General features: G+C 39.4%; 1 protein-coding gene across 2 annotated transcripts in view; it reads left to right on the plus strand.

Moving 5' to 3' along the window:
• DNAH6 (dynein axonemal heavy chain 6) overlaps positions 1-21127 on the plus strand; it is a 259454-nt gene that overhangs the window by 128738 nt on the left and 109589 nt on the right. For both annotated transcript variants that reach the window (XM_036028222.1, XM_036028224.1), the window contains 5 exons: positions 471-602; positions 5059-5230; positions 10149-10295; positions 10843-10916; positions 12550-12704. In XM_036028222.1, coding sequence (XP_035884115.1) covers positions 471-602; positions 5059-5230; positions 10149-10295; positions 10843-10916; positions 12550-12704 — 680 coding nt within the window. The remainder of the gene's footprint in view (positions 1-470; positions 603-5058; positions 5231-10148; positions 10296-10842; positions 10917-12549; positions 12705-21127) is intronic.

The following is a 21127-nucleotide window of genomic DNA, read 5'->3' on the forward strand; positions in this document are numbered from 1 at the left end:
AGAGACTTCAAGGAACCTAATCATGTATTTCCCCGAAGGAGCAATTATTCAATGCATGCTAATTCAGTGTTCCTGGCAACTTTATAGAACACAACAACCACAAATAATGAGAATCGACTATACTTAGTATTTGTTGAATGGATATAGTTTAACTTAAGATAAAAAGTCTTTTAATTTTTTAAGATTCAATTTTTAAATAGGAGCATTTATATAAGGCAGATGAGTTAGTTGAGTGACCTTGAGCAACTTAACTACCCAGGGCTTTCTTGTTTTATCTAAAAAATAGGGGTAACAATCATGATCTCCTGGGGTGGTTATGAAGATCAGTCAGATATTGTGTAGGAAAATGTAATGCAATGCAGGGAAGGGGACAGGCCCTCAAAAGTTATTGGTTCTGAACCCTGCTGTTGGGATGGACAGATCCCACCTCTTCCTTTGCTGAGTGACCCAAGTGGCTTTTTCCCTGACAGGACGTAACTATTGTATCAGCATGTGCACCTCCAGGCGGTGGCCGCAACCCTGTCACCCCCCGCTTCATCCGACACTTCAGCATGCTGTGTCTCCCCATGCCCTCAGAGCACAGTTTGAAACAGATTTTTCAGGTAAGTGTGGATTTAAATTTAGGCAAGAGGGAAAAAGAAAACATATCTGTTCCCACCTGCCACGATCAAAGCTGTGTGTTTCTAGCAAGCCCATCTGTCCCTTTCCCGAGCAGAAGCCAGGGAAACACAGGGCCTCTGGGTGGTAGCTGACAAGCATTTACATCATGGCCCGCTGTGTTTGTGGTCTCAGAGATAGTTTTAGGAATGCAGAAAGGTTGTCGAAACGCAGCCCCTACCTTTAAAGAAAGCTGTAGCCTGGGCCCTTGTGTTTTAGTATTCTGCACACAGTTCTCAGCAGATCTCATCCACTGCCCAGCCCCCCACCTCTGTGTTTATGTCCTGCCTGACCACCAGGTCAATGTGTCCACGTGCCCACCAGATGCAACCCCAGTACTGCCCACAAGCCCAAGCTCAGCACAACTCAGAATTCATCACCTCCAGAGCCACCACTGCCTCCAGTAAAAACAACCACACGTATTTCTCCCACCTGTACAACCTTCCTAAGAACTACTTCCTCATCCTTCAGTTGGGGTGAAGAACTGTGCCTATCCTGTGAGTGCTCAGCAGAAGTGCTCCATAAATGGGAGGCATTATTTTAAATAAAATGATAGGGGGGAATGAAACAGCATGGCTAAAGCAAGCACACCATGACCAACTAGCAAAAGCTGCTCAGAGAAGATAGTCTGTGAGCTGAGTCCTGGATGATGGGAATGCACAGGGAGGAGGAGATCCTGGGGACAAGGTACATGGGTGAATGCATTCACAGAAGCAGGAAGTGATGACGTGTACAGGTAGAATGAGACAGTTAAGGGACAGTTAGGTCTGGAGAAGCTGACTTTGGTGGTAACCACTAGGAATCAAAGAGGGCCAGGGATGCTGTGAGCCTCTGCATTTGCAGCATCAGCCTCCCCTGCCAATGGGCACCCTTGGAGGACAGAAAGGAGCAGAGCCAGCACAAACATAACTATGAGGACGTGGAAACTGGTTTTCACATTGAAATAGCTTACATACATAGGAAATTATTTTAATCAGTTTGAAATAGTTCCAATAAGTTGTCTAGAAACTAATACCAAAATAGATTACAAGCACTGCCACATTTTGAAACTTTTGGAGAGTACTTTAGAATATGAAAGGACAGGAGCTCTAATAAGTGCCAATTGTAGAACAGACATGAAGTGGGTAGTGGGGGCCAACACACGCATCAGAAGATTTGTATTAAGTTCCCTCCTTTTGTATTGAGAACCCTTACATATATGTTTAGAAGCTTGAAATGACTCCCAGCTGTGCTATCCTGACACATTTTTTTGATATGATCAGTAGTGAGGGATGTGCCAAGGAACTTATGCCTGATGATGAAGTGCTAAGTTTGCAAATTATTTCATATGTTAATAAAGCAAATTCAAGGTTATTCCAACAAAAGCATCATTTTTTAAAGATTTTATTTACTTATTTTTAGAGAGGCAAGAAGAAAGGGAGAAAGAGAGAGAAAGAAACATCAGTGTGTGAGAGAAACATTGATTAGTTGCCCTCATGTGACCACAACCCAGGAATGTGCCCTGACTGGGAATTGAACCCATGACCTTTCACTTTACAGGACAACACCCAATCTGCTGAGCCATCAGTCAGGGCTCATCATTTTTAATCATTCTAAAATGCTTTCCATTATATAGAAGGAAAAGGTAGAATCTGGGGTCCTGGAAAAGAAATTGCCTCCAACCATTAGCCTTCTCCCTCTGCCTATGAGATTATCATGTCCATGGAAATGTGTCACTCAACAGGAATGTCATTGAGCAAGTATGTCACAGCTGTCACACTGAAAGCAGGAAATGCTTCTTCCTACTGCAACTTAGAGGCTTATATTTAAAGCTCTACTAGCTGTGGATGACAATGGAAATGAAATGCAGCAAAGCTGAGAGATTGGGGGTGGGGGTGGTACCAGGTTGCACTGGATTCAAGTGGGGAAGCACATTTTCCTCATTATCAGAACAGGATATGCAACCTGTAGTAGGAAAAAATCTTGCTCTATATCCACACATCCCAAAATTCATTTTTTATCACAACTCATCTAAGCAGGGCCCAAGCATTCATAGCCTACCTTCCCTGTCCTTTATCATTGTATGGAGGGGAAAGAATCAAGGTATAACCAAGAATTGAAGAAAAGCAAAATCAATAAGTCAAAGTACATTTGTTAATAACACATATAGATTGATTTAATTTTACTGTATAAAGAAGCCTACGAGTCTAAATAGTGTGTGTGTGTGTGTGTGTGTGTATATATATATATATTTCTAGTGTATATATAATGTTCTAATATTTCTAGATGCATTTCTAATGTTCTAGTGTATATACAAGGTTCTAAATATTAATTATAAAACCATCAGTAATATCTCTGTACTTTCTTCGCAAGTCTGTTGCAACTCAGTTACCTACTTCCTGCTTCCTACAGCAGAGATATGCAGGAAACACATCACTAATTACAGTTTACAGTTTGCACAGGTTGGATTTGTATGGTTATGAGTGATTCACACTTAAACCACAATTAATATTTTAGTGTTTATTTATAAAAAGCTATAACGACATAGTTTCCATAATTGAAAACTATGATCAACTCCAGAAAATACTAATTATGTCCTCAGGCCAAAGCATCCTTCCCCTAAATGGTGAGAATTCTGGACCTACCTTGCATGTATATTCTCAGGGGAAGCTTTTCGGGTACCAAACATGTCGTGTAAGCCAGACCTTTAAATGGAATACGAAGCTGCAGTCCTCACTAAACTCTATCATGACATGCTTACTTTAACTTGTAAATATCAGTTTAATAGCTCTTTATACATTAAAGAAGTATTTACTGAGTACTCACTGTGCTCCAGACACTGGTATATCATTGTAAACAAAACAGATTTCATCCTTGTCCTTGTGGGGCTTCCACCGTAGAGATAGATAACAAACAAATGAACTAATATATAACAGATATGTTCATTATGTATATATAAAGCAATATTTGTATATATAACTAATATAAAATATGTTATATATTAGTTATATATAATTGTATTTGTGTTATGGAGAACAAACTGGACAGTTTACATATAATGTATATATAATGTGTATGGTAAATTTTTATTTTATATATATCAGAAGAGTCCTACTTAAAATGTGGGTCATAGGAATAATGTTAAACTCACATTAGGGGCCTAGGAGAGCAAGTACCTCAAATAGAAAGTCTTCATAAACTGCGAACAATAATGTCCCACAGGAGGCTCACTGAAAACAAATACTTCTGTTTCAAAAAATCTCATCCATGAGCCCTAAGTCTAAAATCACAAGGACTGACTTACAAGCATCGATACGCATTTCGGTGGCTTCTCGCATGAGCAACTCCAAGGTTAATAGTGAGGAGAATTTATCTATACAAATCTGTAGTGATTTTCCCAAGCAACTGGGGGCAGGAGGCTAGCTAATAAATATGTACTTCCATTTTGAAGCAAGTTGTATCTGAGAAGATCACAAAGCCGTAAGAGACTGATGGAGGACATACTTTAAATGGGGTAGTCAGGGAAGGCCTCTCTGAAGGGATGACATGCATCCTAAAACACAAAGGATGAGAGAGTCCCTCCCAAGCAGACAGACATGAGGGGGCGGGAGGTGGGTCCATGGGCAGAGACCCTGAGAGAGGAGAGCATGGGTGGTAAGGCCAGGGTGGCTGGAACACAGTAATCACTGGGGAGAGAAGGTAAGGTGAGGAGGCTGGGTAGGGACAGAGCATGGACAGACGGGGTGCAGTGCTGATTTGTATAATTAAAGTAACTGAAAGGAGATGAGAATGGAAATGGAGAACAGTGAATAAGGGAGGGAGTGAAGAAGCTGAGATAAAAAAGAATTGGGGCTGGAATGGGATAATGTCAAGGGAAAGAGATAGGTTCAACAACTGTATTCAAAATTGACTGTGAGACAGGGAATGAGAGATGTCAAGGGAGACTTCCAAGTCCCTGATCTGAGCAGGGAGCTGCTGTAAACTGAGCGGGAGAAACTGACAGCAGTCAGTCCTCACAAGTAAGTTGCACTTTAAGGAAGTGTATGGGAATTGTTGGTCTTTCACCTGTAAAAATCAGGGAGGACTTCAGTTTATTTCCAGATGAGTCTGGGAACCCCGTGAAGACCCTCTGGATCCACAGCAAGCAGCTGTCTCTGTTACTTGAGAGTAAGATATGGTAAATTCACTGGCCAGGTATGAATGCTGGCTGCGCAGGCATCAGCAGACAATCACAGAAGACGGGAGTGAGCCCCTCCTTGAGAACATATTCTGAAATGAATGGAAGAGTTTAACCCTCAGACGTCCTCGCATTAAAATTCGGCTTTCTAATTGTTATTAGAAAACTCATAATCAAATCTGCAACATTTGAAAAGTAAATTTTTGGTGGGAAAAAATTCTAACTTCCTATGTTTTTGGTTCTAGGCTATCTTAAATGGCTTCCTGAGTGACTTCACACCAGCTGTCAAGCAAACCGCATACAACATAGTCGAAGCCTCAGTTGAGATCTATAGCAGGATGAGTGTTGATCTTCTGCCAACACCAACCAAGTCCCATTATGTCTTTAACTTGAGGGATTTATCCAAATGTGTGCAAGGTAGCATGTGGACCCCTCATTCTCTGACCTTCACCCTCCCTTCATTTCTAGTCACCCCAAATCTCTGGGTAGAATTGTATGTACATGGGTGTCTGTGACTTGTTGGAAATCTCAATACTTGTCCCTGTTCAAGTCACCCTCTACCCCTACCCCAGGCTGACTGCTTCACAGCTTCCCTCAAACTGCCAACATCCCCTCTCATTTCTCACACCCAGCCAGTGACCTTTCTTTTTCTTTTTCTTTTTTGAAAGTTAAACATTTTGTTATTCATGCTGTTACAGCTGTCTCAATTTTCCCCCTTTGACCCCCTCCCCCACCCATCCCCCATTTCCACAGTCAATCCCCACACTGTTATTCATGTCCGTGGGTCATGCATATATGTTCTTTGTCTAACCACTTCACCTTCTTTCAACCAGTCCCCACGTCTCCTCTCCTGCAGCTGTCAGTCTATTCCATGTTTCTATGCCTCTGGTTCTATTTTGCTTGTTAGTTTACTTTATTTGTTAGGTTCCATTTATAAGTGAGATCATATGCTATTTGTCTTTCATTGACTGGTCTATTTCACTTAGCATAATAGTGTTCAGTTCCATCCATGCAGTTGCAAAAAGTAAAAATCCCTTCCTTTTTAATGCTGAGTAGTATTCCACTGTGTAGGTGTACCACAGGTTTTTTATCTACTCATGTACTGATGGGCACTTAGGTTTTTTCCAAATCTTGGCTATTGTAAACAACACTGCTATGTTGGGTGCATATATTCTTTTGAATTGGTGTTTCAGGATTCTTTGGGTATATTCCCAGAAGTGGAATCACTGGGTCAAAAGGTAGTTCAATTTTTAATTTTTTGAGGAAATTACATGCTGTTTTCCACAGTGGTTGCACCCACTCTGCATTCCCACAAAGAGTACACTAGGGTTCACTTTTTTCCACATCTTTGCCAGCACTTGTTGTTGGTTGATTTAATAATGATAGCTATTTTGGCAGGTGTGAGGTAATATCTCATTGTGGTTCTAATTTGCATCTCTGTGATGGCTAATGATGTTGAGTATGACAGTCTCTTCAATAAATGGTGTTGGGAGAACTGGACTAGTACTTGCAAAAAAAATGAAACTAGACCACCAACTTACACCATAACCTAGAATAAACTCAAGATGGATAAAAGACTTAAATATAAGTTGTGATACCATAAAAATCCTAGAGGAAAACATAGGCAGTAAAATTTCAGTTGTCTCACATAAGAAATATTTTTGCCAATATATCTGCTAGGAAAAGGGAAACAAAGGAAAAAATAAACAAGTGGGACTACATCAAATTAAAAAGCCCCTGCACAGCTAAAGAAACCATCAGCAAAATGAAAAGGGAACCCACTGTATGGGAGGACATATTTGTCAATGACACTTCAGACAAGGGTTTGAATCTCCAAAATATGTAAAGGACTCATGTGACTCAACATCAGGAAGACAAACAATTCCATTAAAAAATGGGCAAAGGACCTGAATGGACACTTCTCCAAGGAGGACATACAGAGAGGGCCCACAGACCTTTCTTCTTATTTCACTGAAAAACATAGAAGTAATCACACCAGAGCTGACTCATCTTCCAAATGTCTCAGACAACCTGCATCTACCTCCCCTCCTGCAGTAGCTGAGATGTTTCTGCTCCTCTCTGTAACCCCTCGGATACTGAGTCCCAGCCCCTCCTGCCTAGGCAAGGATTTTGCTTTTATCATTCCTGTTTCTCTTCTGCATCACTGATGTTTCCTCTTCTATTGGATCATTCCTAACAGCATAAAAACCTGCCACAATACCTCCCATCTTAATAAATAATTCTCTTTAGGCATCATATCCCCTGCTTCTACCTCTGCATTTTCTCTGCCCTTTCAAAAAAGACCCCTTAAAGGATGGTCTCGCCTCACTGTCTCATTTCCTCCAGTTCCAATCTTTATTGTATTCCAATTAAGCTTTTGCACCTGACACTGCACTGAACTACTCTTCCCCACCTCTCTATTTTGCAAATCCATCAGTCTTCAGTTTGAACCTTAACCTCTCCATACTGTTAGACACAACACCCCTCCCCCGAAACCCTTCATTCTCTGACCCACGAGGGCACATGCTCTCCTGGATTCCCTCCTCTCACTGGTTGCTACTGCTTAGTCTCCTTTAATATCTGTCCCTCTTCTTCCCTACCTCAAAATGTTTGGATGCCCCAGAGCTCTTACTTCAGTCATTTTTTTTTTTGTCTACACTTACTGCCTAGGTAATCTCAATCAATTCCACAGAGTTAAATGCATCTACTCAATGATGATGCTTGACTATCTGCCTCCAGCTTTCCCTCTCCTCTAAGTGTCTGATTTGTATATTCAATTCCCTTCGCAACAACGTCACTTATAAATCCAGTTGGAGTTCTTAAATTCCTGCTTTTTGCCTCCTTCCCAGCCATGTGTACCCCAACCCAGATAAGGGGGCCACCATTAGCTGCTCTGGCCATCAGCTTTGGGACATCCTTGTTTGCTCTCATTCCTTAATGATTCCCATCCAATCCATCAACATCCCCAATGGCTTTAACTTCAAAATATATTCCAAATCCTATCATCGCTTAGCACTCCATCCACTACCAGTCTAGCCCAAACTACTGTCATGTCTCATCAGGATACCTAACAGAGAAAGCCTCCTGTCTGTCTCTGGTCTTCACTTCCAGGCTACCCACTTACCCAGCCTTGAACCAAGTTCTGTCCTACACACAGCAGTCAGACTCCTGAGGCCGCTTTCCTGTCACCTGCCTTAGGACTGAGGCTCTGTCAGATCTGGAACCAGCAGCCTCCTGCCTTCATTGCCTACCACTTTCCTCCTGGCTGCTACCACCTCCTTGCTGCTCCTGAAATAGGGCCTGTCCAGGGGCCTCTATACATCCCTTGGAATGTTCTTACCTCAGATATCCACATGACTCACTTTCCCTGTTCAAATGTCACCTCCTCCTCTTCCTCTCTACATCCCTTTATAGCACTTACTATTTGAAAACATACCCTAGATATTTCTCTGCAAATATGTTTGTGTCTCTGTTTCTCCCAATAGAACATTAGCTCCATGAGGGCTGTTTGTGCAGTTCACCCAGTGCCTAGAATCATGTTTGGCACTGAATGAATGAATGAATGAATGGATGTTGTAAAATGTCAGAACTGAAAGAATTCCTTTTATAATACCTAGACCAAGTCCTCATCTTATTTTGTGCATAAGGACATCAACTTAGTTGTTCAATGATCTCTCTTCCTACCCAGTGCTGACTCCCTGTCCAACTCCCTTATTTCTACACCATTCAATATTTATTCTCACAAAGATTCAAACAGACCGAATTATGCAAATTATGTAAGTTCGTTTTAAGTATCTGTGAAGTAACGTAAGTGAAAGCTCTCTAGCACTTCCACATAAAACAACGATTGGACTCTCCAAAACCCTGCTCCCCTTTCTGTCCTCATCAAAGTCTAATTCCTTTCCAAACACAGATGAGATCTGTTGTATATTTAAAAGGCAGGGAATGAACTAGGAAATAATGGGTGTCAGTAGGAGCTGAAACTTGGCTTTAAGATCACTGACCACCCTGTTGGCCCTCCCTAGTGCTCAGTTCTGCCACAGGTCCCTTACCTCCCAACTCCCATTCTGATGGCTCTGAACCTCTCTTTTCGTTTTTCTGCCTGTAACCTTCATCCTCCTCCAGGACTCTCAAGGCTGGCACACCATCCTTGGACAACAAAATGACTTGCATTGCTCCACCACTAAAATTTAACCTCCTATATCAGCAGCTTAGTCCTTGAATTCAGGAACTAATTGTTCCTAGAAAACACTGGAGCATGGCTTTGTTCCTTTAGTGAGTTGCTTTGGACTCACTTCCTGGTCTTCAGACATTGTCTGATCTAGTCTTTTACTTATTATTTTTCCCCATTGTCTTTCAATTCCTATTTTTTAGGTAATTTCTGAGTCTCAAAGTTCAGGGTGCATTTTTTTCTCCAACAAAATCATAAAGCATCCAAGAAGTATCAAATAATTACAATTTTGAATCTCTTTTCCCTTGTCCTCACATTTTATCAAAATGTCCTGGAAATGCTCTTATTTTACAAATATTAGCTGAGAATAATTAAATCTTTAACCATTTCAAGGAACATATATCACATATATACATATGCACACAATGTGAACTGCAAAAAACAATGTAACATTATCTATAGAGATCCCCTATTAGCCAAAGCAGCATGAATGGCACCAGCTATGCTGTATAGTGCCCTCTGCCAGCTGTGGGTACCGGGGCACACGGTAGAGATCACCCATCCCCCTCAGCACACTAGGAGGAGCCCCATGTGAAGGTCTCTGTAGAGAATGAACACTTCCCGGATTTCTTTACATCATTGCTTTCATTGTAACTTGAAATTATTAGAACTATGTTTTCAGTTACAATTTGCATGAATACAAAGAGTACTCGGAAAAATCTGAGCAAAAGCCCAAAGGACCAGGGGCATTTGATGAGGACTGAACATAGAAGAAGGTTAAGAGAAGAAATTGGTATTTTGAAAACAGTTTAAAGTTAGGGGTGGAGGGGAAGTTGCTAGATGAAAATATGTATGTTAAAGATGGCACTCTTCACTTTAACACACTACAACGGAATGTAGTAATGACATGACATTGCTTGCACTGTGAAGTCTGCATGTCACATGTTCAAGTAAAGAAACATCACATAGCAAGAAAAAGCATGTTGTCAGGTAATCAGTTTTGCTTTCAAAAAATGAGTTCTCTATGACTCTATGTGCATATCCACTGGGGAAACACCCATTTCTGGTAGTGTGGGGATAAAATTGGGCTTAAGGATCTTCTAGTTCATAAAACTAATACTATATATTCCACAAATGTAGAATTTTCTTTTTTCTCAAAAACAGGTATACTCCAGTGTGATCCAGGGACAATAAGAGAAGAAATACAGATATTTAGACTCTTTTGCCATGAGTGTCAAAGAGTTTTCCATGATCGCCTGATTAATAATGAAGATAAGCAGTATTTCCATGCTATTTTAACAGAAATGGCCAGTAAATATCAAGCTTTATTTAGCTTTTTTTTTTAGTAGAAAAGCAATTTGGTTTCTATAAAAGAAAATTTAAATGAGCCTATATAGGGTAAACCAAAGTGAATTTTAGTCTCTCCTAAGTAAAAGTTTTTTTCCTTCAGTGACTCAAGTATATAAATATATGAAATATTATAAAATTCATTGTATTGAAATTCAAGAAGGGTTAATATTTTAAATTCAGTATAGAATTTTAAGTAGAGGAGAGAATATAGAGGAAACAGGATTTTGTCTGATAAGAAGCCAGGATATTTCTAAAGTATTTCTTATTAATATGTATTCAATATCTATTAGTAAAATGCTTATTACTATTAAGCATGCTTAATTTTAAATCTGGGAGACTATCAACCAAACTAAAGTGGTACAGTATTAACATGGCTTTCTCTCAGTTTTATTTATAATACTTAAGGTTTATAAGTAAAATAAAAGCTAATATTATCCTATATATTTATTATTAAAATACTGGGTTTAATCTTTTCATTACATTAAAATTGATTTTGGTTTTTGAACAGACAAACATTTTGGAATTGCAACTGACCTGGAATATTTTTTGACTAAGCCCATCATATTTGGAGATTTCATTAAGGCAAGTATGTTCTAATGACTACATTTGAAGATTATAATGATATAAATATATGATTATACTCCTTATAATTTGAAGATCACAAAGTTTAGGTTCACATTCTATAAGAACTTTGCACATGTGAAGATTAAAGATCTAGATGAGGGATCAGAAGACTATGGCCCATCATCCAAATCTGCCTTCTGCCCGTTTTTGTAAATAGCGTTCTATACGAACACAGCTGTGAAATTCCACTTCACAGTGCACTATTTACATGGTTACTTTCGATTACAAGGCAGATCATAGATTATAAGTTCTGCAAAGCCTAAAATATTTACTATCTGGCCCTTTAAAGAAAAACATTGCTGACTCCTGATCTAGTTACTTTCATTTTGATAACAGTGTGAATCAGAGACCCATCAGGTACTCGATTTGTAAGGAGGTTTAGTCTCTAAACTTAGCACTGGACTGCCCCTTACCATACCGCATGTGCCTGTGCAGCCTCCACTCCAATGCTTCCAGTGATGGGAAGCTCATTTTAGCGGCGCTGCCCTCTTCATTTCAGAATAGCTCTAATTAGCAGCAAAATTTTCTTTGTATTCAGTTCCTCATCTGTCACTCCAATAACATCCACACCTGGGCCCTAATTTTACCCTCTCAACCTGCCTAGAATAAGTCTTTCATCTACCCACCCTATCTTTGTTGACAGTCAGATGTCTTGTTATACAAGTTGGCTCTTGTTTGGATTCAACATTCCTAGTGTCTGAGAGGGAAGAGCCACGTCTGCTTTATTCACCCTACATCCCTGAGCAGAGCTTGGCATGAAACAAGCTCTCCATCAATGCTGATGAAGTACAGGAATGGCTTCCTCTTCATAGTATATGTATGCAATCCCTCACCCCTCTGCTAAACCCTGACAGATGAAAAACATAAGCAATTTATTTTATTAAACACAAAGTCCAAAAGTTGCTTTCAGGTGGTGATTATACTTCCTATGTGTTTCCAGTGACATTATTATCAAATAGGGGAATGAAGCAAAGGAAAAAATAGGCTCTTCTTGCATTGCTTACATGGATTGTAGTCAAAGTTTCCAAATAAAAATCCCCCCAGGGTGGTTGCTACAGCAAAGAAAGGCATCATCAATAGGTCCAAACAAGACCTGGGTTCCCTATGGTCTATACTACATTTCATCCTCAATGTTGTGTTTAATTAGATGACTGCTGTGTAAAAACTACATGTAAGACTCCCATTCAGACATGATTTTTTATAACCATAGCAGTCTGCTTGCATGATTTTGAACCCATTTAGTTTTACGGATGTCAACAGCCTAACAGCAAAATTGCAAAACCAGAGTAAGGTAAATAAGAGCAATATAAAACCTATTTCTGGGCTCCTGTGTAAACTTTATTGCAAACAAAGTTGAAATTAAAATGTACCACTTAAAGAGGTTAGATGAAGTGGACTTTCACTTATCCATGAAAAACTGCGCTTCATTTGTCCCAATTCCCTCGTTTTGAAAGCCCTCCCAGCATATATGTAAACAGATGACTAAACAGCAATACAGATAAAATAATGTTCCCCCTCAGGTCATTATGTTTCATATATATAATCTCAGAATTGATTCCATTTGTTTCTTCTCCCATAAATCTTTTCATAGTTTGGAGCAGATAAGTCTGATCGGATTTATGATGACATGCCTGATATGGAGAAAATTGCAAATGTTCTACAGGACTATCTTGATGATTATAACCTTATAAATCCCAAAGAAGTAAAGCTGGTGTTCTTCCAAGATGCTATAGAACACGTTTCAAGGTATAGTGCTATAAGATGCCCAATAATGCATTGATCTCATTTCTTTTATATTAAAAGGTAAGGTTAAGTTGTACAAAACCTTTTACATAGATTACTAGATAGACAAAGGTCTATACCAAATCTTGCTAAATTTATTTTTGATACATTGTAAATATAAATGTATGAACTTTCTGTGAAATCCCCTTAGGGTTACTATTTTTGCTAAATCTTAGCAGATTGTTCTCTGCCTGTTTTAAATGCCCTGGATCATTACAAGAAAGGGTCTAAGACGTTGACAGAGATACATGTACAGTGTAACAAGGCTGATTATATGCATGCCTACAGAAGGAGGGGTTCAAGATTATAGAAAAACAAGTTGAATGCAGGATCATAGACTCCATCTGCTTATGAGTCTGATTTTTATCCACTGCAAGTATCCTTTGAGGCAGTGGTCCCCAACCATTTTAGCACCAGGGGCCGGTTTTGTGGAAGATAATTCTTCCATGGACTAAGGGCGGGAAGCATGGTTTTGGGATGATTCAAGCGCATTACATTTATTATGTATTTCATTTCTATTATTTTTACATTGTAATATATAATGAAATAATTATGCAACTCACCATAATGCAGAATCAGTGGGAGCCCTGAGTTTGTTCTTCTGCGACTGGACAGTCCCCTCTGGGGGTGACGGAAGACAGTGCAACCCGAAGTGTGTTGCCTATGTTCAGTCTACTCTATAATCTTGTTTTGCTTGCTGTCACTGCACAAAACCCTGCTTCACAAAGATAGGGTGTTGGAATCAGGCTTTTCAGTGCTTTTGTGGCAATATCAGGATATTCCACCTTGACTTTAACCCAGAACATATGGAGATTTGAAGTTGTCCAAAACATACTTTTAAGGCCACTGTCATTTGTGATCTCAAGCAGCTGATCCTCTTCTAGCACAAACAAAGTCAATTCACCCGGCTTATTCACAAATGGGTCTCAGATCTGATCCTTCCCAGTTTAGAGTCTTTTGTGATTGGGAAGTAATGCTCAAATCTTTTGAAAGCTGAGACAGGTGGTCATGCCCCAGCTGGGAGAAAGAAGGCCCTGGCTCAGTCTCTTTCAAATTCTCTACTAATGTCTGCAACATGTCAAAAATCCCAGTGTTCACTTGTCACCCCCATAATGCCAGCTCAGCTTTGAATGCAGCCACTTTCTCTGCCGACTTGAACACAGTTGTGATTCTCCCCTGAAGTGACAGATCGAGTTCATTGAGCAGGTTGAATATGTCACGCACGTAAGCAAGTCTTAAGACCCATTCTGTGTCACTGAAATGTGTTGCCAGTGGTGACTGTTTTTCTATAAGAAATCTCTGGAACAGCTCTCATAACTCAAAAACTCTGTCTAGCGATCTGCCTTTAGAAAGCCATCTCACCTCTGTGTGTGAGAGAAGACGTGTGTGCTCTGCATCCATCTCCTCACAGAGCTGTGTGAATAGACGTGAGTTAAGGGCATGTACTTTAATGTAGCTGATAATTTAAATCACACCCTGCAAAATAGTGTTAAGTTCAGGTGACATTTTTCAGCTAGCCAGCATTTCTCTATGGATGACACAGTGCACAGACTCCCATTCAGAAGCGACCTCGTTGACCTGAGTAGTGAGACCAGAAAGCTGTCCAGTCATGGCAGCTGCTCCATCTGTGCAAATACCGACACAAAATGACCAGTTCAGTTTTCATGATATCGAAGACTTGAATAGTGCTGCAGCTGTGGTGTTGGTTGCCAACAAAAATGCACATAACATATCCTCATGGACATCCTCCTGAAAAACATATCACACAAAACAAGTATTTTTGCCTTGTTGTCAACATACCTGGATTGCGTACCACGATGACCCATTAATCCTCTATAACAATTGTGCCTCAATATCCTCTGCTATTTATCAGTTCATCTAGTTGTGGTGCGAGCCAAAGAGGAACACATGCCACCTTTTGAATTGCAGCCTCTCTTGGAAGTTCCTGACAAATGTCCTCAGCAGCAGGCAGGACCAGCTCTTCACCAGCAATGAAGGGTTTCTTCACTTTAGCAATGTGTTTAGCCACTAAGAGTGATGCTCTGAGTACAATCACATTTGATGAAGTTGTAGCCTTCAATAATTGCTTCTGTTCTTCATGTTCCCATTTAAAAAAAAAAAAATGCCAAAGGCCTGTCTTCTAATGCGGGGTGTTTGGTCTCCCTGTGGTGAAGCATTCCTGAAGGTTCCATGGCTTCATTGGGTAGCCAGCACCACATATTACACAAAGTGGGCTTGGAGAATGAGAGTCACCTGTTGCAATGAACTCATTATCTAAGTAGGACTCTTCATATTTTCTTCTAAATTCAGCTTTCTTTTTGTCTTAGAGTCTTCTGTTGTCTTATCACTGTGTCTTTCCCCCCCTTCAAGGAAGTACTCCAGCAATGTTTGTTTTTCACTCATTTTGGCTAGGGCTAGCATGTGGGCTTACCCAAACTGTGACTGAGACAAGTGGGCAGTGTGGAAAAGAGGTGTGAACAGATAAATAAAATGGGCAGGCCACATGCAGATTGAAATAAGTGTCAGATTCTGACTTAAAGCCTGCCACCAGATTCATCCGTACAATTGAAGTACATCAACTCACTTACCACTATAAAGCATGCCACAAGATGCAGCTTGTCACTTGCTACTCACTGACCGGATTTTGATATGAGTCTGCAAACAGTTGATTTATCATGGTCTCTGTGTGGCCAAACCTCTCTGCTAATGATGATCTGTATTTGCAGCCACTCTCCAGCACTAGCATCACTGCCTCAGCTCCACTTCAATCATCAAGCATTAGATTCTCACAGGGAGCATGCAACCTAGAACCTAGATCCCTCACATGCATAGTTCACAGTAGGATTCCCACTCCTATGAGAATCTAATGTTACAGCTGATTGACAGAGGGCAAAGCTCAGGCAGTAATTTGAGCAATGGGGAGCGGCTGTAAATACAGAGGTAGCCTCACTCACTCTCCCGTCTGCCACTCACCTCCAGCTGTGCAGCCCCTTCCTAATGGGCCATGGACTGGTACTGGTCCATGGCCTGGGGGTTGGGGAACCCTGCTTTGAGGGACATTTCTGACACCTAAGTAACCAGTCTGAATATCTGCAAACCAGGCAGACACCAAATGGCCTTTCACAACTTAGCTTTTGAAGTCACATGGCTTCACTTCTACCATGTTCTGTTAGTCAGCAGAGTCATACAGGTCCACCCAAGTTCACAAGAAAGGGTCAGAGACTCTATCTCTTGATAGGGTCAAAGACCAATTAGGACTAGAAACATTTTGCAGCCATATTTGGACAATACTGTGTGCCACAGAGAAATTAGGAAGTTGTTCAAAAGTCTTCTAGCTAGCGAGCGGTAGGCTTGAGACTGCATCCAGGGCTTCAACTCTAACTCTGCCACCGGTGCCTCCACCTGAAATGAATCTACCCTTTTTCATAACCGTCTTCCAAATGCTTGAAAATCATAACCAGCCTCCTGTTAGCTTTATCTTCTCCAGGCATAATTATCCCACAGCTTTCACTATTGCCTGGTAGAGGTTATTTCCACCCTTCAACATACTGAGCAATTTATCATTTTTCATTGTTCCCCTCAGAATGTGATTCCCTGATTTGATAGCATACTCTGTGGAATAAGTAGTGTAAAATGTGTGTGAGGATAGGATTTCCCAGGTGTGAGTACTGCGGCAAAATGTTAATGGCTTTGTTTTCTTCCCTTGTCAACTACATTTTAATGTTAGACCTTGTTAGGACTGACAATTAAATCCTCAGGATTTTTTCTTTTGATAAACCATAAGCAAACCAAATCTTTCACCTTTCCTATATTTCTGCTGTTTAATTAACTCTAATTCACAAGTTTGTATTTGTCACAGTTCCAGTGTTATACAATAGTTTGTCACTGGGTTGTCAAAACACCACTTGCTTCCCATCTGTCCCCCTCCCAACATACCCACGAGCCATCTCCTAACAACTTTTATATCATAGCTCAGACAGGCCCTCAGCCTGAAAGAAAAACATAACAGCAGCACTCTGGTCTGTGAAACTTCCTGGAGAATAGACCAGATGATAGGTGAAGTCAGCTTAATTGTATTTGTAATCTTTCTTTCTTTTGTGAAAGAAAATCATCAGGTTACTCAAGATATGCTTAAAATATTACAGGAGGAAATTAAAAGCCATTTGTTGAATGGGGCAGGTTTGGTTTTCAGATACACAAAGGACAGCCATGTGAAAATGATATAGATGTGTTTTCTATTTTTCTAGAGAGGATTAGTAGTTAAGAATTAGAGAAAACAGATTTCTATTTGTCATAATAAGAGCTTTTAAACATCCACTGCTGATTAGCCATGGAAGGCTTTATTATGAACATGAGTGTTGGGGCAATTACTAAATATTCAGTGAGTTAGCAGGTACTATATTTATATTTGTTTATGACATTTTAGTTTAAGTTCTCTGCCACCCCCACCCCAGGGGATAATGGGATAAAGGCCTTACCAGCTGAGAAAAAAATGTATATATTTTTTTTTACTTGGGGCCTATGCTTTCAAAGGGCAATTTGCACCAGGCGGTTTACCTATCGCATGCTCCCAAATGTGTCACCACATTACAAGAATGATAGAACAGATTTCTCTATTGAAATATAAGGCACTGGGGGCTAGGTGGAGTTGGGCAGAGGAGGGGATGGGGGCAGAAAGAGACTTTGCCTGGGGCGATGGGTGCACGAAGCAGAGTGCAGATGATGTTCTACTGAGCTGATCACTGGAAACCTGTATGGTTTTGCAAACCAATAAATTCAAAGAAAATGTAAGGCACTACATAGGGGAGCCTTCTCTTCCTTCTACAGTAGAGAAAATGTAACTTTAGAGTACTCTTAAATGTAAGGAGTTTGCTATTCACTGATATATATAAGCTGACAGAAAAAGTAAAACTGGGAAGCAGAATGGACAAATCATTTGTTTCCAAAAATTTCAGATGAAAATAACAAATTACTATAATGTACAATAATGAAGCAATAAAAGAGTAACATTAACTGCAAGATTGCTGTGATATTCAGTATTTCCTCCACTGTAGAACACTAGTGCGTTGTGATAGAGATGGAGCAATGAAAATGGGGTCTCTGGGTCTTAGCTGCCCTGGGGAGGAGTTGGCAAAGGATACAAGGGAAAGGAGCCCACCACCCTCTTTTGTGAAGAGCCAGACAACAAATATTTCAGACTCTGCAGGTCATGCTGTCCCTGTTGCAGCTACTCAACTCTGCCATTCTAACACAAAAGCAGCCACCTCCAATAAGTGAATGAATGAGCATGGCTATGTTCCAATAAAACTTTGTTTATGGATGCTAATATTAGAATGTCGTAAGATTTTCATATATCATATTACTTTTTTGTCAACCACTTAAAAATCTAAAAACCATTTTTAACTCATAGTTAAAAATTCAAAGAAAAAGCCCTGAAACAAAAAACAATGGTCAGTGGGCAGGGTCTGGCCCACAGGCTGGTATTCACTGACACCTGCTCTACACAAAGCAGTGTCACCAGTCTGGGCAGAGAAAGAGCAGACACCTGAGGGGCAGGAGAGGGCGAGAAGTGGGTGGAGGCAAATTTGAATTCGGTTCTATTTGAGAAGATTTTTTTTTTATTTTAATCATTGTTCAAGTACAGTTTTCTGTCCTTTACTCCCATCCCAGCCTATTTGAGAAGATCTCGAATAATGACCTAGGAGTCTGTGCTTTGTCCTGGAGGATCATTTTCTGATAAGTCCTTATATAGACCCCTGTTCTGTGCTCAGGCTACACAGCTGCTATCCCATCCCTCGCCACCAAACATGAGGGCACTTAGAATTATTTAACCCTTGGTCTCTAAGTCACAGTTTTTAAGGTGTCGAGAAGTTGAGTACTTCAATGCAGATATTTGGTAAAAAGTGTACTGAATTTTATATTTAGAATATAAAATGACAGGTCTTCTTTTTTCATATAAATATAATTTTATTTCTAAAAATTCATATTACCAAGATCTTTTTAATGATGTAACTGTTGCATAAGGAAGGCATTTTCATAGTTTCTATAAAGCCTACATATATCTACTTTGTTTTCTTTTTAAAAATATTAATTATTTTTCTGATCATATACTAAACACACTCATTACAGAAATTTAGAAGAGCTTTATTTATAATTCTACCTCCTCACCCAGAGACAACTACTGTTAAAATTGTATGGTGCTTCCAAATATATTCATAAGCATATATTTTTTCAAAATTGTATCATGGCACATATAGTTAAACACTGTGCCTTTAACACATTTACCTCTACAATCCTGTGTAACTAATTAAACATTATTTTAAAACGTGGCTTCAACAGCCACATTTATGCCACCCTAATTTATTTTGTTTGTTTTTAATGCAAGCTCTTTATGTTTCATGCTCTCCCTCCCTCTCTCTCTCTCTCTCTCTCTCACACACACACACACACATTAACACTCTGAAAGGATTCTATTTGCAGTCATAAGGTATGTTTTTAAATATTGCTAATATAATAACAAAACATTAAAAAAAACTAAATATTCATCACTAGGTAACTGGTTAAATAAACTGTGGTATACTATTGCTGTATTTACTAGCATGAGATGGTCCATAATGCATCATTTAGCAAAACCACCACAAACAAAATGTTGTGTGGTTTAATTCCATTTTGTAAACACACACATACAAGTCAACATACATAAATTCATTTCACAAAGATGTATGAAGCCCCTACTATGTGCTATGCACTGTTCCCATAGACAGCAGCACGGCACTCAAGCCCTCATGATGGAGCTCACGGGTGGCTGGGGGGCAGCAGTGGCTGCTCTCACCAGTTATGGTGACCATGTTTTACTTTCACAATTTAAAAATATAATGAGCCATTATCCTTTTCAAATAACTGAAACTTGTTTTCTCTAATTATCAGCATCACGAATAAAACTAGATAGATAGATAGATAGATAGATAAACTTCCTATAAAAGAGAGAGAAATTAAACTTCTTTTATATTTTTCCCAAGATTTTTGACTCTCTGGTGACTCAGTATGAGGTTGTAGATAATGACAATAATTAAAAATAAATAAATTGGTTTTACATTTGTATCTTTTTAAAGAAAAATGTATTGACATTATCATTACTTTTTTATCATCTTAATAGTATATGGACTTGACTTTCATATTTGCTCACTTTTACACTGAAATCTTTTCCCCTTTCTTGAGTTTTTAAAATTTTATTCATACCTCTCTCTATATTTTTAAGGACTTTTTTAAGGCAGGGTAGCAGATAGCTTACTCTCTGAGCAATAGTTTGCCTTCTGTAACTATTGCATTGTGAAATGACATCTCATAAAATAGATGTCTGAGGCCCCTCAACAAAATTTTAAATGATTTTCTGATTTGTGTTAACAACAAAAATTTAAGCAGAATTGAAATTGTGATATTGAAGTGAGCACCCAGAAAGGGGAGTCACCTGTCCCTTTGGTAATAATCTATTACATCTGCTTTTCAAATGTTCACGAACTTTTCAGTTATGTCTGACATATAGATTTCTACTTCATGTGCATATCAAAGTAGAAATGTCTTTACACATGAAATAGGTCCATATATGCACACATACATACATATACATATACACACACATTTTATTTATACTTATATATCTCCTAGAAAATATTTTGTGTTTTGCCTCTCCTCTTTGTTTTTTGTTTGTTTGGTTTTTTTCCTGCCCTCAGTGACATCTTCAGATGTGTGGGCTCAGCTCTGATGGTTTTTTCCTTCTATTTCAGTCACTGTTGTATTCAGCTCTATGCCTTCTTGTCTCTCCTGTAATTCCTATTGTCTGGTTGCTGGTACCCGCCCCCACCCCCCCCCCCACCCCCCCGGTTTCTCCCAGGTCTGTCCTCCTTATCTTCCATTTTCTCTGGTCATTTTAATAGCATTAACCTTTCTTCTCTGACTTCTGGGCAAGTTCCTTGAGTTTGTTTTTCACTTTACCTATTCAGTTTTCTACAGTATCCTAATTGCAAGGCCCATCTTCTATTAGGGTGTTCAGTTTGGTGGTCATATTTTTTTCATCCCCATGGAATATTTTTTCTAAACTTGGATTTTATTCCCCCTTCTGAGTGCTCACTTTAATATTACAATTTCAATTTTGTTTAAATTCTTGTTATTAACATGAATCCAAAATTTTTCTAAAATTTTGTTGATATCTTATAGTAAATTCACTTTAGATTTTTAGTGTTGATCTCTCCTTCTGAACTTCAATGTATTTTCCTAGGCCCAACGATTTTTTTTCCTGCTCATCCTTGTAAATGGAGATCTGGGTTTACCAATATAATGGTTAACATAAGTAATGGCCTAGATCAGCCAGGGCTCCTGACAAATTCTTT

This window comes from Phyllostomus discolor, chromosome 6 (genome assembly GCF_004126475.2).
Source record: "Phyllostomus discolor isolate MPI-MPIP mPhyDis1 chromosome 6, mPhyDis1.pri.v3, whole genome shotgun sequence".
NCBI classification, from domain to species: Eukaryota; Metazoa; Chordata; class Mammalia; order Chiroptera; family Phyllostomidae; genus Phyllostomus; species Phyllostomus discolor.